The sequence below is a fragment of the Typha angustifolia genome, chromosome 3, assembly GCF_048772165.1.
Source record: "Typha angustifolia cultivar Huaian chromosome 3, ASM4877216v1, whole genome shotgun sequence".
Lineage (NCBI taxonomy): Eukaryota > Viridiplantae > Streptophyta > Magnoliopsida > Poales > Typhaceae > Typha > Typha angustifolia.
In genome coordinates this window covers 2781318-2799906 of record NC_133241.1, presented here as the reverse complement: position 1 = coordinate 2799906, position 18589 = coordinate 2781318, and the positions used below count along the sequence as shown (strand labels likewise).

The 18589-nt window shown below is 41.6% G+C and overlaps 1 protein-coding gene across 1 annotated transcript; it reads right to left on the bottom strand.

The window, feature by feature from the left end:
• Positions 1-14922: 14922 nt before the first annotated feature.
• Positions 14923-18285, bottom strand: LOC140758540 (probably inactive leucine-rich repeat receptor-like protein kinase At3g28040). The gene is made up of 2 exons (XM_073094748.1): positions 16613-18285; positions 14923-16520 (listed from the first exon to the last, which is right to left on the bottom strand). The coding sequence occupies exons 1-2, from the start codon at positions 18157-18159 to the stop codon at positions 15044-15046; spliced, it is 3024 nt and encodes a 1007-aa protein (XP_072950849.1). The 5' UTR covers positions 18160-18285; the 3' UTR covers positions 14923-15043.
• Between the last annotated feature and the right edge of the window lie 304 nt (positions 18286-18589).

Here is an 18589-nt window from a genome sequence, read left to right as displayed (position 1 = left end):
TTTTCAATTGGTATCAGAGTGGGTTCTCTCACCCTTTGAGAGAGATCAAATAGGCATGGATTTTCATAGAGATGGACCCTCATCTATTAGACCTCCTATTCTAGATGGATCAAATTATGGATATTGAAAAGCTAGGATGAGAGTTTATTTGAAGTCTATAGATGAGAGAGTTTGGATGGCCATTATGAACGGTTGGAGTCCACCAATGTACATGGTGAATGATGAGTTAGTTGAGAAACCGATTGAGTTATGGGATAAAACAGATTATGAAAAAGTTGGATGGAATAGCAAATCAATAAATGCAATTTTTAGTTGTGTTTCCTCGGAAGAATTTAGAAGAATATCTACTTGTGAAATAGCAAAACAAGCCTAGATGATCTTAGAAACAACTCATGAAGGTACTATGGCTGTAAAACTTTCAAAACTTCAAAGGTTGACTACTAATTTTGAAACCCTACGTATGGAGGAGAATGAAACATTTGATGAGTTCTATGCAAAGTTAAGTGATATAGTCAACTCCAGTTTCAACCTAGGAGAGAAAATTTCTGAAAATAGAATTGTCCGTAAGATCCTTAGGTCTCTTCCAGAAAGGTTTCAGGCGAAAGTTACAGCTATTGAGGAAAGTAAGGACATTGACTCTATGAAAGTTGAACAATTGGTAGGAAATCTACAAACATTTGAGTCCAGTCTTTCAAAACCGAGGAAGTCCAAAGGGATAGCTCTATCCACTGTTGAACAAAATTTAGAGGAGTCTGAAGATGAAGGTGATTTAGATGTTGAGATGTTGGCTATGTTTGTCAAAAAGTTCAATAAATTCTTTCGGAAGCCAAACAAGTTTAATACTGAAAAGTTTGAAAAAAATAAAACTTTTGTGAAAAAGAAGAATACTGTGACTTCGAATACAGGTGGTAGCAACAACAATGTCAAACAGAAAAATAAGAATTCTGAGAATAAAGTTCAATGTTTTGAATGTTCTGGTTTTGGACACATCGCACAAGAATGCCGTAATCGTCTTAAGAGAAAGGGCAAAGCTATTAAAGTTACTTGGGATGATTCAGATGAATCTAATGATGATTCTGAAAAAGATGAAGAAAACTTTGTAGCCTTTGCCTCTTCTCTGCTTAATACTGACTCTATTGATGATACTGATAGTACAGATGATCTTGATATGCTACCAGCTGAGGAAGATGAATCTGAAATTCAAAAGGCATATAATGACTTGTACTTGGAGTCATTTAAACTCAAGAAAAGCAATCTTAGACTACTTCAACGACTCAAGGAAATTGAACCAGAAAGAATTCAATTTGAGGAGAAGTACAAATTGGAGCTTGAACGTGTCAAAGACCTTTCTGAACAACTTGACAATGCGAAAAATAAAATGAAGGCGGATGAAATTGAACTAGAGAGATTGCATAAGAAAGTTACATTTCTAAAAGGGAAGAACAAACTGTACGAGATTCTAAAAGCTCAGATATCTGGAAAAGACAGGTATGGTGTTGGATATACTGGTAATTCAAATAATAATAAAACTGTTTTTATTTCTGCAGGTATACAAAAGGAAGAATACCTGAAGCCATCAATCGTATTTTCAAAGCAATCCTGGATGAATCTTTCAAAATTGAAGTTGAATCTACAAACTGGTGAATCTTTGACGGCACCAAAGGTAAACTTTAGTCACACTCCTCGACAAAAGGTGAGTAGAAAAGGGTCGCAGAAACCATTGGATCGGATTACTCTGAAGCGGAGTCAAGCTCACGATCAGACGTCTCCTCTCAAACCATCCTCTTCCGCCGCTGGTCGGTCATCGCATCTCGACAGTTCTGATGATAGCTCTGCCGATGACTTATCTCCCACTGAGGGGGAGTTACCACAGTACTCGGACCGGTTCGATCAACTTAGTACTCAAGTGTAGGATCTCCATTCCGTGGTGAATGATCTACGTACTGAGCAAGTCCATCAGGGAACTGTACTTGATTCTGTGTTGATGATTCTTCATTGTCAGTTTCCTCCGAGTTCCTAGTCTTTGGCATTTGTGCCAAAAAGGGGGAGAGTGTCTCAGTGTTTAGGTGTCTAGGTGTGTAGGGGGAGTATGGGCATAGGGGGAGTTTAGTGGAGTTTACTTGATGGTTGAACTTTGCTTTGTCTTAGTGTCGTTGGCATTTGAACTTAACTTGAAGTAATTGTGATAACGTGTGTTTAATCTTTGTCTGTTTAAATTTTTGCTCTTGTGATAACTTGTGTTTTGATTTTTTTATTTCAAGTTATTTTCACTTGATCTTGGATTGGTATATGTTTCCTTGCAGGGATTGATGTGCAAAATATTCTAGACTTGTTGATTGCTCAGTTTGAAGTCATTGTAATATCTTGTAACCTAGGTGTTTTATCACAAATTGCCAAAGGGGGAGATTGTTAGGTTTTTTATTTGTTGGCAATTTTGTACAAAATATTCTAAGTGTATTTTTTCATGTATATGAGCTTTACACAAGTCTAGAATATCACTGGTGTGAAGAATTGCAAGATCATTGGAGAAAAGCCGTCACGTTCTCACCGTGTTCACAAACGCGTTCGAACGCGAAATCTGCGTTCACACAGACAGAGAGCCGCGTTCACAAACGCATTCGAACGCGGGCACTGCGTTCACATAGACAGAGAGCCGCGTTCACAAACGCATTCGAACGCGGGTATTGCGTTCACACAAACCGAGAGCAGCGTTCATAAACGCGTTCGAATGCAACCTGAAGAATTCAAGCTGTCGCGTTCGAACGCACTTGGGCCCGTTCGAACGCACCTGAGATTAAGTTAGGCCGTTCGAACGCACTCGGGCCGCGTTCGAACGCACCTATAAAGTTTGCAATTTATTGGATTTTCGTGAGTACGATTATGACTTGGATTTGGCTCTATCTTGGAGATCATATATAAGGATAGTGTTGCCCTAACCTAGGGTAGTTGAAGAAGATTATTCAAGGAGACTTTTTGGAGGCTACATCGGTTCTTCAACAAACAAGGCCCTTCGCATCTACAAATCTTATTCTTTCGTCTTAAGGGCTATCTAGACGAAAGATCAATCTCGAGGGCTACTAAGATTGGACTTCAATCACAAAAAGCAGTGAATCGTGGGTTCTAGCTATCAAGACTAAGAGGAACAAAGTCGTTTGGGTTGTTTTGTGAGTCAGTCTTGTAACTGCTACATAGTGATTGGTTTTGATCCGAGTTTGGATCCGTGGTTTTTTCCCGTTTGGGTTTTCCACGTTAAAATCTTGGCGTTCATCTCTACTTTCGTTTTTAATATTTCTTCCGACTTTTACTTAAGCGAACGAGAAATATCATTGCCTAGAGGTTAGATACATACGTGTGTCTAGGGGTTTTTCATAGGAGGTTACGGGTTGGTTCTAGAATGAAGAGAAGGTCGAAAGGCTTAGCTAGGAGATGGGATAATCTACGTTTTGATACCATAGATGGATGGCTAGAGTTGATGCGAATGATGGTGGAACGTGGCTAAGGCTGAGTGATGTGACTAGTGGTGGAGGTTGGCCGTAGGGTAGAGGTGATGATGCAACAGGGGACGAGTAGTTGATGGAGGTGGTAACTAGGCAATTTATGGTGGTGGTGGCTTGTGGATGTAATAATTGATTAAAGCTTATGATCAGCCTACAACTATGACAATAGAGATAATAAGAATCATATGAAGTATAGAGATAGTTAAGCCAAAGAGAGGCATATTGGAAGACATAAGAGACAAAAGCAAAGCCTTGGACTAAGAAAAAGAAATAGCTAGAAAAAAAGAGTAATATGTTCAATAATTTAATGCACGTCTAAGATACAAGCCATACGACTCTATTTATAGGTACCAATAAAAAGAATTCTAAACCTGGATAATAAACAAACTATTAAGATTATCCAAATAGTCTCCTAATCTCCCTTGAATTAATTCTCTATTTTACCCAGAGAGAGTCTAGATTTGAAAAAAGTTTGAAAAAGAAAAGTGTAGAACATGACATCATTGATCTAATCCTTTTAGTTTCATATTTTTCAGATGTTGTACTTGCATAGTGTAATTTCTTACAATTCAATTACTCAAATTAATTTCTGATTTGGACTTAAGTCTTACATCAAATGTATCATTTAGTCCAAACCACTTTATAGTTTATGCTAGTCTGTTCTTAACTAAGTCAGCTAGTCCGACCGATTGAGTCGGGTTAGCCTCTATATATTATGAAATGCAACCAAGCTAGGACATGGTGTGAAAGTTAGTTTTCCTAGTCTCTTTCTTTTGTATATCTCTCTTTGCTCTCCCTCCTTCCTCCCTTTGAACCTAATCCTAAACCCTAGGTACCAGCCCCCTTCCTAATTCTCGGCCACTTCCATCTAGCCAAGCTCTCCTCTTATCTCGGTTACTTGTACCCTTCCACATTGGTATTCACATGGCTTCCTCTCACCACCATGCCTTAATTTGGCGAAGATCAAATTTGTTTAGGCCAAGAGACATCACTAACACCATCCCTAGCTACTATCTAGTTGTCAACTTCCTATCAGCGAAGGACCACCACCACTCCTATCATACTTAGCCATGCCCATCTCATCATCATAGCCCACCACCTTCACAACACTAGCTTCCAGCCAAAGACCACCACCATCGGCATCCTCCTAGCTGCCACCATCTTAATCTCGTGCCCAACAACTAGTTGAGAGCCACATTTGCTCTCAGACCCCATCCTACTACCCTTAATCGCCCTACATCATTGCCACCGTCACTATCTCACTTCTGCTCTACTTGGCAAGACTAAAAGCCCTCAGCCACCATTCACCATTACTAGTCCTAGTAGGCATCAACTAAGACTACCATTCTAGACATGCCCTAGCTCCACCTAAGAGCACAACCCATGTTTGAGCCCTATTCTCTGCTACATTTGAGCCAACACCTACACTAACCCTACCTAGGGTCTCTCCACCACTAGTCGACCACCACCCTTCTATGGACTCACCTCCAAAAGCTAAGATACGCCTCTTAGCCAAATTAGCCTACACGTGCACCTTAGCCCAAACTAACCCAAATCACCCTTTGTCGTCAAATCTCCTCCAAATACTAGGTCACGTCAATGGTATTCCGAGCCATCTTTTCTCAAGCATGCCTACCACCTACTCCATGGTAGCAAGAAATGACATTGTAAATCTAAATTAACACTAGAACATGGCATTGCCCGATCCACCTATGCAACCCAAGATCGAGGGCTATCCACGAAGAGATATCAACCATTCGTGACTCCTATCTCAACTCCTTTACGACCATAAGCTTCACCAAGTTGAATGTGGCCATCTTGGAGAACACCCACGTTCTCCTCGAGATGAAGAATGAAATTATGGATCTAGATCGGTGATTTGATCTTTGATCATTATTGTCGCAACCATGCCGGTGCGCAGTCCTATGCTTACTCCTCCAACGTTATGTCAAAATAAATATGTGATTATTCCATCCATAGGAAACTACTACATGCACAATTACTACCCATACTAGTTCTAACAACAACTAGTGCACTTATTAGTAGATACTGCAAACACATGTACTTGCACCATCCTATGCATGATCCATAGACTGAGCAACTAGACCTATGGCGGCCATACTAGAGGGCAATAGAGGAGCCCTATCATGGCTGAGGGGAGTTTGGACGTAGTAGGGCATATGGACTAGTGTTTCATGGTTGAACCGTGAGGCTGAATTTTCCTAAATTTAGCAATGAAGACCCACTTGATTGAGTTTATATTAGAATAGTTTTTCTCGCACCAGAGCACACTAAAAGACCACAAGATGTTGCTAACCTCTTTCCATTTGGAAGACGTTGCTAGTAGTTTAAATTGGCCCAAATGGACCATTCTTTTACCCATATTAAGAGGAGTTTGAGAGGGTATTGAATCGAATTCGAGAGTGCCTAGACTTTGCTCTCCGAGTATCTTAACTAGAGGACTCTCCTATGATGACAAAGCTAAGGTGAAGGTAGCCTAATTTACTTGTAGACACCTTCCACATGAATCAGGTCATGGAAGAGAAGCTTCAGGCACCAAAGACTAATGGGAAGCCACCATGGACAATGATGGACATGAAAGAGCTACCTCGACCAACCATTGCCTCGAGCTACCTCGACCAACCATCGCCTCGGCCACCCATGGCCAGCTCTGATCTCACAACATTTTGAAAGCAATCATTACCTTTTACACGATGTCTTACAGATGCCCAAGTCAAGGAACAAAGCATAAAGTGCCTCTACTACTATAGCTACTAAAAGTTTTTTCGGGGACACAAATGTGCAAGACCAACTACTATTATGTTGTTGAAGGAACTTGATGAGGCCAACTCCAAGGAGGGGCGAGTTGGATGGCTGAGTTGGACTACACACACGACTTGGTTTTCTGAGTTTTCACTTTGTAGACAAGGTGTGTAGAAGCATGGTGGAATGTAATGATCTAAATGGAGTCTGAGTCTGAGTCTTAGTTAGCCAAATTTTATGGGTTGATTGAGTCATGTCTAAATCGACTCCTTAATTGTATTTCAAATTAATCATTTGATATCTGTATTAGTTTGATTCCATATATGGTTCAGTACAACCACTGGTTTATGCTAGTTGAGTCCAAGCCAACTAGCTCGTCGAGTCAGTTTTAGTTGGGCTACTCTTTATAAATATTGTGGAGTGCAGCTAGTCGGGGCATGTTAGGAATCTTAGTTAGTCTGGTCTTTTCTCTCACTCTCCCTCCTTAATATCTCTCAACCTAACCCTAACCCTAACCCTAGCCATCAGTTCCCATCTAGCCGATCTCTTTTCTTAATCTCAGCTACCCTTACCCTTCCTCATTAGCCTTCACGTGACTACCTCTAACCACCATCCCACCTTTAGCTAAGACCATATCTATTTAGTCCAAGAGCCATCATCAACACCATCCTTAGCCACCACCTAGTCATTAGCTTCCAACCAACTGAGACAACCACCACCCACCGAGAGCCCTCCTTCACTCGATCATTACCTTACCTTTACCCACCTTATCACCGTAGCCCACCACCCTCTCTACAACTCTTGCCACTAGCTCAAGAACACCATCAGCCTTATCCTAGCTGCCACCACCTTAGCCTCGCATCAACTAACTAGTTGAGAGCCACACTACTCTCGACACCCATCCTATCTCCCCTAACTTGCCCCACTTTGTGACCATCCTTCCATCTTGCTTCTTCCTACCTGGCCAAATCGAAACCCTCAGCTACCATCCACCATCACCAGCCATAGTCGACCCAATTGAGCCCACCATTCTACTCACACCCTAGCTCCACTCGAGAGTACCACCTATGTCCAAGCCCCATCCTCCTCCATATATGAGCCAACACCTACCATAACCCTACTGATAGTTCCTCCACCATCCAGCTAGCTAGCACGGACTTACCCCTTGAAATTGAGATGCACCCCTTAGCCAGATCGACACGCGCGTGCACCCTAGCCCAAATTGAGCTAAAATCAACCACAAGCCTTAGCCTTAGCCTTGGCCTAGATTAGACCCTTTCCAAGCACTGAGTCACATCAAGTTACTAGCTAGGCTAATAAGAACAATTAGATCAAGATCTAAATATCTACCACCTAATCAAGCTAATTTAGATTTGAATTATACCTGACTTGAAATAAGCTCAATTTTTGTCAAACAACTTATTAAGGCTTGAGCTTAGCTCAATTGGAAATAGCTTCAAAATAGACCGGAAACTCAAACAAAACAAGCAAGCTTGATTATATAACTTTGACTCAATTAATTTCAAGGAGAACAAGGTCGGTCTGGCTCGATTGCGCCCTTTTTCCCTGTTCACTTTAGGAATAATTTTTTCCTTATTCTAGAATACAACTCCTTATTTCAAAATAAACCGTTAAACACCATAATAACTTTATTTCATAATACAAATACTATTCATCAAAATTATATCTTATACTATACACTAACTCAATTACTAATTTACCATTCGTATCTATCTCATTAACCTACTTTATATCAAACCAAAAGGTATTCAAGATAATTTTATATAAAATAAAATATTTTTTATTAATCTTTTCCTTCACTTCATATCACATCAAAGATACTTATTATATTATTATTTCAGAATATAAGTAAATATAAGAATATTTATTTCTAGAATAAAATTTGTATTTTAAAAATAATAAAAATGTACTTATTTTAAAATTGACTTTATTACTGTAATAAAAGATGTCTTACTTTTGTCCCAATCTGAATAAGAACAGTTAAACATATGAAAGTTGTCAGTTTAAGAATGTGGACATGGTTCAAGCGACAGTCCTAGGAATTCTCTCCCAAGTACCTCATCTCTAGTAACCTAGTAAAGGTTAACAATGACCAGACTTCTCCCTAACCCATCTAGTTTCTGTGTTTGGTTCTTGAAGGAAAGCGTGCAGAATGGAGGCCTTTCTGTGTTTCTCGGGGAAAGGAACTAATAATCTTCCAACACACTAGCGAGCTCGCAAAAGAAAAGGTTAAAAAAGAATGGAGGACAAAAACGAAACAATGGTAAGATTCCCTGTCCCACGAAGCAAACACGAGTTCACGGGTCTCTTCTGTACGTCCTAGTTGATACCCCCCAAACAAAATGATTCTCTGGAGATTGGAATCGTGTGAACTTTCACATATAGGTAGGCCATTATTATTGTTTAGGTGTGCACATCTGGCTCCTACTTACAGCTTTTGACTGTTCTAACTGTACATACCAAATAATATATGTTTAGCTATGTGAGTTATAAATTTATTTGCAATTTTATAAATAAATTTATAACTTATTTATTTGGATATAATATTTGGTAAGCTAATCTCAAATAGTTAAAAAAAAATTCTGTACTCATGGGCTGACTTATGTAGCTATTTTCAGGACCACAGGGTTTCATTAAAGACCATTATCTCTTTCAAATATGTACATTAATTTTATGGACTATGTATGACATTTTCATACTGGCAGGACATCAATGGACAATCTAAAGGGTACTAGCGACAAGGAAGAAGAGAAAAATCTTGAACAAACAAAATATAACTTGAATAATTTGCCTCTTACCTGGCATCTTCATGAAACTCCTCATAAATTATAATTCTTGTTCTAAAAGCTGAAAAGCCAATAGACATAATTTCTGATTCGTCTCATCTTAAGCTCGTTGGAAAGAAGACAAAATGATCTACTTTCATTTCTGGTAATTTTCCCAATTTATGTCATTTAAAAACCCCCACATTCAGTTTCAAAATCATGTCATTCATATGGACTGCATTAATATGTACATATAGATGCATCAAATTCATATAATAAGTTTGACGCTAGCTTTCTAAAATCCAAATGCAGATAGTCACGTGTCTATTACTGTCAATGGGATGTGCCATTTCTTCTTCTTTTTATTTTTTATTTACCTTGCATTGTCACCTTTGGATTGTAATGAGCCGAGCTTCATCAAGCTTGCTTGGGCTTAACTCAATATGGCTCGAAATAAACATGTATTTAGTTTAGAACAATCAGATCAAGATTTGAAGGTTCTTATCAACTCTCTTAATTAAGTTCTTAATTGATCAATTTTCATTCAATTAAAGCTTGAATTAAGTTTGAGGCAGACTTTGTTAGGTTTCTCGTGTTGACAAATGCGTACAAAATATTCTAAGTGCCTTTATATTTGTACATAAGCATATCTATAAATTGATAAGATTTGAACTAAAGGTTTTTGAGATTTAGAGTAGATAAATTAGTTCACAACATGAGCAAACACACTCTCTAGACGTTCATACATATAGAGAGTATATTTTTCCAATTCGAATGCACCCTACAGGTGTTCGTACATACAAATGTGGTGTTCATACATACAAAGGGGGTGTTCTAACTAATCAAATGCACCCTGCACCTATTCACAACATGTTCACACATACAAATGTGCATATTTGATTGTTCAAACGCGCATGGGAAAAAATCACCACATTTGAACACCTCGGCCTATGTTCGAATGCCCCCCACATAACTTGTAAATTCTAGAGTTACATGAGATAGAATATGAATTAAATTTGGCCTTATCTTTGTTAAAGTATATGAAAGTTGGGATGTTTTTACACTAGAAAGGTCCGTTATTGTTTTTGAAGTGGAGTTTCTAAAGAAACGACATTCGTTCACCAATTAAAGTCCATCTCATCTTCTACATAACAAGAATTTTATCTTAAGGATCATCAAAGCAAAAGATCAATATCGAGGGTTATTGAGATTGGAGATCAATCTTAAGATTTCTAAGATTGAAGATCAATCATAGAAAGAAAGTGAATCGCGAGCTCTAGCGATTAAGACTGTGTTAGACAGAGTCATGTGGATCAATGGATTATTTTGTTAGTCAATCATGTTAATTGCTAGAGTTAACTAATGATTGGTTTGGTTAGAGTTTGGATTCGTAGTTTTGTCTAGTTTAGGTTTTTCCACGTAAAAAATATTGGTGTTCATTTTTGTTTTACTCATTGATTTTTATTTCACATATTTACTTAAGCAAAAAGTTAGAAATATTGTCTAGGGTTTAGATACATACTTGAGTATTTTCAATTGATATGACAGTAGAATCTCTTAACTTAGAGAGAAATCTACTAGGCTTGGATTTCCACAAAGATGGACAATCTTCAATTAGGCATATTTAATAAAGCGAACTATGATTATTGGAAAACTAGGATGAAAGCTTACATAAAATTGATAGATAAGCATATTTGGCTTGCCATGGTAAATGGTTGGAGTGCTCATATGCATTTGGTAAACAATAAATTAGTTAATAAACCTATTGTGTCTTGAAATAAGTCAGATTATGAAAAGGCTGGCTTGAATAGCAAGACAATAAATACTATTGTTAGTTGTGTTTCATATGTATTTGGAGTGCTCATATGTATTTGGACTAACCCTAAATCAGTTCGTATCATAGCCATGGTCCATGAGGCTACCAAGTGGCACACTTACCTAATAGGAAAATAGTTCATAGTGCACATCGACCAAATTAGCTTACACTATCTATTCGGGCAGCAAAATCATATATCGACTTAAAAAAGTGTCTCTCCAAGGTACTCGAGTATGTCTACAACTTGGTCTATAAAAGGGGCCAAAGAACAATGTGGTCAATGCACTGCACCAAGCAAAAAGAGGTTCAAAATACTACAGGCTATAATAAGCCTCAAAATATATATCTAACTACTTCAAATATAAATGCTCACGTAAGGACTAAATCCATCTAACTTATTTTACAATAATAAATTAAAAAAAATTACAAAAAAATGGTAAACATAAAGTCCAGCAAGTACACACCCTTATAATCTATAAGTAGTGTAAAAAAGAATGCAATATGATATATATATATATATATATATATGTGTGTGTGTGTGTGTGTGTGTGTGTGTGTGTGCGCGTGCGCACGCCAAACGGATCATAATAATGTGTCTATATAACATTCACATTATGCCCATATCTATAACTCACATATATTAATAATAGAAGACATGATATGCGTCATTTAGACTATCAAATTATTTATCTCAAGCTTAACCAAAGTCATAAACATAAATATCATTATATGCTCATAGAGTTATAATTTCATAATAAATATATACTCACAAATCAAGAAGGGATAGACAACTAGCGATAATATCGCATGTACATGCTTGGCGATGTTGGATATGACCAATTATCTATAACCGTCAATAGCACACAACCTATGGATACCCTAATTCTACGTCATTGGATATAGCTAGATCTATGACCCCTATCTCCCAATCATTATTTAAAATCATTTAGTATTAGTCTCTATACTCAAAAATAGTATGCTTGCTAAAATTGGCACATGTGGTGTTTAATAGTCTCATCTTAACCTCATGATTTCAGACATTAGTCGATATAAATATATGTACTATATACACTCTGCCCCTTTTAACTTGTGCTGAACGGGTAAATGGGTACAGTCGAGATAGGACTTAACCACATAATGATATGTACAAGTGACATAGTGATCAACATCATAAATCATACGACATGAATATTCAAGTTATCATACTCAAGGATGCACCCATTGTTACGTGAAACTAAAAACTATTAAAACCATAATTTTCGAGGCTACCTCCACCTAAATTTTATACTTTTTTCACGTCCAAATCAGTCCAAATTTGATTCGTAACAATGGACCTCAAGCTGACGGATCAGGATGCCTCCTTGAGGAGACTAAGGGCCCACATGGCAGAGGCACAAAATCGCACAAAATAGATCTACGATCGTAAACATCATGTAGGAGTTTGCGGTCGGTGATCTAGTATTCGTACATATCAACCCTATGGATAGGTGACTTTAAGGCCGGTGTGCAACCATAAACTGGCGCATTGATACTTTGGGCTATTTTGAGTGCTTTAGAGACTAGGTCCAGTGGCGTACAAATCGAAGTTACCCGAGGAGTCCCACATCCACTTGGTGTTTCATGTCGTAGTCCTTAAGGCTCAAATCAGGACGGATCATATCATTGGCATTGATATACCCAACCTGGTGGAGGAGACACACCTAGTGAAGCCAATGAGGGCCTTGGCCAGGTGACGATGACATAGAGATGGGAGACTATAGACGGAGATTCTAGCATAGTGGTTAGATTGACAATCTATTAACACGACATGGGAGTTTGAGTCTGAGATGGTTGAGTGCTTTCCTAACTTCACACCTTGAGGACAAAGTGATGGAAATATGGTGGACTGTTATGACCTAGCTTGGAAGGGGTGTCTAGTTGGTTTTGTGAGTTTAGATTGAGTCTATTTCTATTTCTACATTACTATTCCTACACTTGATCTAGCCGAGTCATGTATTTCAACTTATGTTTGAGTCACTTAAGTCATGGGCCCACCTAGCTAGAGGATCATAGGTAGCCACTATGTGAAGTGTGGTGAGCACCCAGAGATTGCCCTAATCCCTCCTCATCTCTCTCTCTCTCTCTTTCTCTCAGTCTCATCTCTCCCTCTTGCAATTGGTGCCACCCAAGAAAACCCGAGTACCCCTCTCTAGTGTAGTCTTCTTCCTTACTCTCCAACTTTCTTCTCTCAACACCTATCACCTCTTCCTTAACCCAGCTCCTCCCCTAGCCTCCACAGCTCTCCACGACATTTCCCGACTCCCCCTCACTTCTGCAGACCCAAGACTCCACCCATAGATCCTCTAGCATCCTTGCACTTCACTAGCTCTACCATATTTCAGATCTACCAAGCTCAGTCCAAGGTTCTCTACATCGCAGCCTTCCTTTCCACTCCCCCCATCCACAAGCACAACAAGGACTCGCTAATGCACCCCATGTTCCATGTTACTGCCTTGCGAATCCAAAATGTGACCGAGAAAATTATTGCGGTTGACATGACAGACCTAGTCAAACGTGACCAAGAGCCTGTGCCACTTTAGGTACTAACCAAGAGAAGGATTCGAGTAGACAAATAGTGAGTCACACAAGTACTAATGGAGTGGTCCAATGGACCAACGATGGATTTGACTTTGAAATCCGAGTTGATGTATTGCTTCTTGAACTTCTAACTTTGAGATCAAGGTGAGTGGAAGCATGATAGAGTTAGGAGCCAAATTAAGCTGGAACGAGGCATGAAAGGCCAGGAGGCCACATTAGGAGGGGAACGAGCTTGGCCTTGTTGAATGGGCTATTTATTTTTTTATTTAATTCATATTTATCTCTTAATCACTTTTATTTATAGTCATGTTTATCTCTTATTCATATTTATCTCTTATATAAGACTTTAGGACTAATCCTAACATGATTCATTTTACCTGACCTCTATAACTAGGTGGGGTCAATCTATTTGTTTATTATTCAATCATTGGTATTATTTTTTTAGCATTAGAGTATCATAGGAGTAATGGTAACTAGGAGTAAAGATAATTCTAATCTACTGTCATCACCACCGTCACCTCTCTCTCACTCTATCCACCGTGCTCCACCACCTTCCACTGTCATCAATGCATTGATCTCACCTTAACCACCCCTAAACACTTGTTGCGGATCAAACCCCGGTCTGATCATAATTGGAGTGGTGGTGATAAATGTGATGATCATCCGTGTTGTTGGTGAGGATGAAAGAAGTAATAGTTGGTAGTGGCAATTGGCTCGGAGGGGGTGGTGGCGAAGGTAGTACTATTAGCAATAATCTTGAAAAATGGGAGGGGAAGAAAAGGAGAGGTGACAAAAAAGGAGGGGCAAATATGGTAGTTTAAAAAAATTTGGCATCGAGTTGCCAATCCAATATTTTATAATATAATAATGCTAATACAGGAAAGAAGTGTCATTAAGTTTCCAAAAGCCCCCAAAAGAAGTAAAAAATCTATCCAATAACTTAAACTTTTTCTCTGGGCCAACCATAGTCCTTCCTCCTCGCCATAGGTTTAATTCCCCATTATCTGCTGTAAGACGATTGAGTAAAAACAATCATCTCGACACCTCTCATACGCCGCGAGCTCTTTGTGCACAACTAGAAGGAGACTCTCCAACACTCCATGTGCTCCCCACCACTCTATCTCATTAACCAACAAATTTGCATCGCTGCTACCCCCAGAGAGAAGTGATAGATCACACACAACTCCCACCTCAGGGATGGAAATAAAAAAGTATATATTTGAAAATCAAATATCCGCTTCTTATCACTATGCATGCCGCTTCTCATGAAAAATAGATCTACTATGGAAGTGCTTAAGGAGCCTTGATCCTTTTTCAGTAAGTAATGCAATCTCGTAGGCAGTGGTCTCTCTCAAACCATCTCAAACAATGACAATTAATTCCGCACCATATGGTCAGGCAAATATCAGGGCTTGAAATCAAATCAATGAGAAGTTGCATTACATGGAAGCAGCAAGAACAAGAAACCAATTAATCCACATCATAACAAAAGAGAAAATTAGATGTTCTCTACCTAGTAGAAGCAACAAAGGCAGTGCAAAAGAAGTGATTCACACATTAGGAGAAAAGAAAGAGCAAATGCTGTAGCTAGTAGTGTCTCCTAATCAGAAAGCTTCCATCCTATCTATAACTGGTGTCTTGATCACCTGCAGTATCTGCACAACTTCGGCCATCGTCGGCCTACTCGATGGTATCTGCGACGTGCACACGAGCCCAAGCTTCAGCACTGGCAGCACCTCCTCCTCAGGGAACTCCCCCATTCGCACGTCGACGCAATCCAATACATTCCCCTGTTCGAGAAGAACTTTCACTTGATCAATCAGTATGACAACATCATCGTCTCCGTACTCCACCGGCTTCCTTCCGGTCACGAGCTCCAGAATCAGCACTCCAAATCCATAGATGTCGCATTTCTCGTTAATCCTCAAGCTCTGGCACGCGAGCTCTGGTGCGACATAGCCCATGGCACCCTGAAACCGGCTGCTTATGACATGCTTGTCTAGCTTCGGCAGCAACCTTGCCAGCCCAAAATCAGATATCTTCGGATTGCAATTCTCATCCAGGAGAATGTTGCTTGGCTTGACGTTGTAATGGATGATGGGCGGGCGGAACGACTGGTGCAAGTAGGCGAGGCCTTTGGCCGTCCCAAGGGCGATCTTGAACCGGTCGGCCCACGTCAGAGGAGGCGTCGATACACCGTCGTCGTGGAGTCTAGAATGCAAGCTTCCATAGGGGGAGTAATCTGATATCAGTAGCTGCAGTTCAGGAGTCCAGTAGTAGCCCTTCAGTGGCTGCAAGTTTGGGTGCCTCGCCTTCCCGAGTATCCTAACCTCGCGATCGAAGTCGTCGTGGTATTGAATTATGTTAGCTGTAAGCAGCTTCTTGACGGCGACTATCCTCCCTTCACCGACGGACACCTTGTAGATGGTCCCGAACACTCCCCGGCCTATCTCTGTGGCTTTGCTCAAGAAGGACTCTGCGCCGCCGACCAAATCCTCTGATCTCAGGTAGTTTCTTGGCCCGAAGAGCACCATCTTCCCCACTGCCGGGGAACCGGACCTCGTCGAGCTTGAACAAATGCTCTCCAATGCATTCTCCAGTAGCCCAATCCTTCTCCTAGCTGACACGTTAAGCAGTGTGATGAACAGAACGCCTAAGACTATAACAAGAGCAGCGGAGATGGCTACAATGGCGGAGACGCTCAGGAACTTCCTATGCCTCGAGACTCCGGGGCTGGAGAAGGTGACTAGGTTGTCGCCATTTCCATGGGTGTAAGCATTGGGATCGAGGACTAGTGGTTTTGGGACGTTCATCTTGCAAGGCTCGGTAACGAGTGGGCTGCATATGCCGAGGTTGCCTTCTAGTGCACTCTGGTCCAGGCTCTGGAACACGCCGCCAACTGGAAGCCGGCCGATTAGCCGATTGTGAGATATGTTCACCGCCAATAGATTGTCTAAGCTGCCGAGTTGCTGCGGTATCTCGCCGGAGAGGTTATTGTACTCCAGCTTGAGGATCTCAAGCTTCTTCAACTGCGACATTGCCACCGGAATCGAGCCACTCAAGCTATTCCGAGATAAGCTCCTATGAAAAGATCAAACAATGCATGTTCACACTTTAAACAATTTGATTCCTTCAATTGAAATTGCAATTATGAATGGTGCAATAAGACTTACAGCAAGTATAGTGAAGAGCAGTTTCCAATCTCATCCGGGATAGAACCGCTGAGAGAATTGCCATCCAATTGCAGCACGGCGAGGCTGCCGGAGTCGCAGAGATCACCGGGGATCGGTCCGTAGAGTTCACTGCTGCGGAGATCCAGCACAGATAAGTTCCGGAACAGCCCGAGCTCCGGCGGCAGCTGCGTCCGGAGGTCATTCCGTGACAAGTTTAAGTATCTCAGATTGAAGAAGAGCGCCATCTCCGCCGGGATAGTCCCTGTTATTCGGTTGCTCGAGAGGTCTAGCCACCGCAGCGTCTCCGCCAGCCGTGTGGAGCCGGCCGGCATGGTGCCGGTCAGCTCGTTCGACGAGAGATCGAGCACTTCCATAGCAATGTTGAACAGAGCTTGCGGGATGCTCCCGTTGAGCGCATTGCCTTTCAAATGCAGCTCGTCGAGCTTCGAGCACTCGGCGACGGAGTCGGGGATCGCTCCGACGATCATGTTGTTCGCCAAGTTTAGATAATTCAGATCCTTGAGCTTTCCAAGAGAAGACGGTAACCTTCCAGAAATCTTATTTCTCGACAAATCGAGGTGCTGCAATGCAGTCAAGTTGCCTATCCACGACGGGAGATCGCCGTAGAGTCGGTTGTTAGAGGCAGCGAGGAAGAGAAGCGAACTAAGAAACCGGACGGAATCCGGAAGCTGCCCTTCAAATGAATTGGAACTGATGTCAAGGCTATTCAAATGCGGGCAGAGGCCGACGCCGGCAGGGACTACACCGAAGAATCGGTTGCCGCTAAGGTTCAGCACCTTAAGGTTATGCAGGCTGCTAACGCCGTCGGAGACAGCGCCGGAGAAGTCGTTACGCGAGATGTCAAGAACGCGGAGACGTGTCAGCGGCCAAATGGTGGCGGAAAAGTCCGGCGAGCCGGAGAGCTGGTTGTTAGAAAGGTTTACATGGAGGAGGAAATAGCAATGTGATAATGCAGCGGGCAGTGGTCCGGAGAATCGGTTGTTGGCTAACATGAGAAAGCGGAGAGAGGAAGGGAAAGAGTCTGGAAGTGGGCCAGAGAAAGAGTTGGAGGAGAGATCTAAAGAGCGGAGCGCAGGAAGAAGCGAGATGTCGTCCGGGAGAGGACCGGAGAAGGAGTTGGAGGAGAGATCTAGATAGCGGAGGGAAGGCAAGAGGGAGAGGCCGGGAGGGAGCGAGCCGGAGAGGTTGTTATGGGAGAGGGAGAGGGAGTGGAGAGAGGCGAGGCGGTCGAGGCCGCGAGGGAGCGGCCCGGAGAGCGAGAGCGAGTCCAAGGGGAGCCGGAGGACACGGTTGGTGGCCGGGTCGCACTCGACGTGAGCCCACCCGCATGGGGTCGGATCCGACTCCGTCCATGACGAGAGAGCTCCGGTCGGATCCGACAACGCGGACTTGAACACGATTAGACCCAGGACTTCATCGTTTAATGGCATTGGAAGGTTGACCCCACTAGTACTAGGGAGGAAGAAGAAGAAGAAGAAGAAGAAGAAGAAGAAGAAGAGGAGAGGGAGGAGAGCAACTGGCCTCATTATTTCTTCTTTGTTCTTTGAGAGCTAAGGATCGATGGATTAGGGTGGAATGGGTTGGGTTGTGGGGGGCTTCATGGACATATGGAAAGAACAAAATAGGCGGGCAGAGAGGAGTCACGTTATTAGACTGTTGAGTCACCGTCTTTCTGGGGGAAAGAGTATCCAAGATTAATACGTAGATAGGGGTGCAGGTGAATAAGACATGGCACGGGAAATGATAGGAGGGGGGGTGGGGGGAAACCAGGGAAAAAGGTGGAGGTGGCCCCAAGAAAAGTGAAGGGGAGGGTCTGCTTAAAGTAATGCAGCCACAGTGCAAGTTGATTGGGGGTTTGAAAGCGGTTGTGATGTACTGGTAGACGTGCACTGCAGGTCAAGGCTTTACTGACTGTTTTGCTAAATTTATCTTTGGTTAGTGTTTCTTAATACTTGT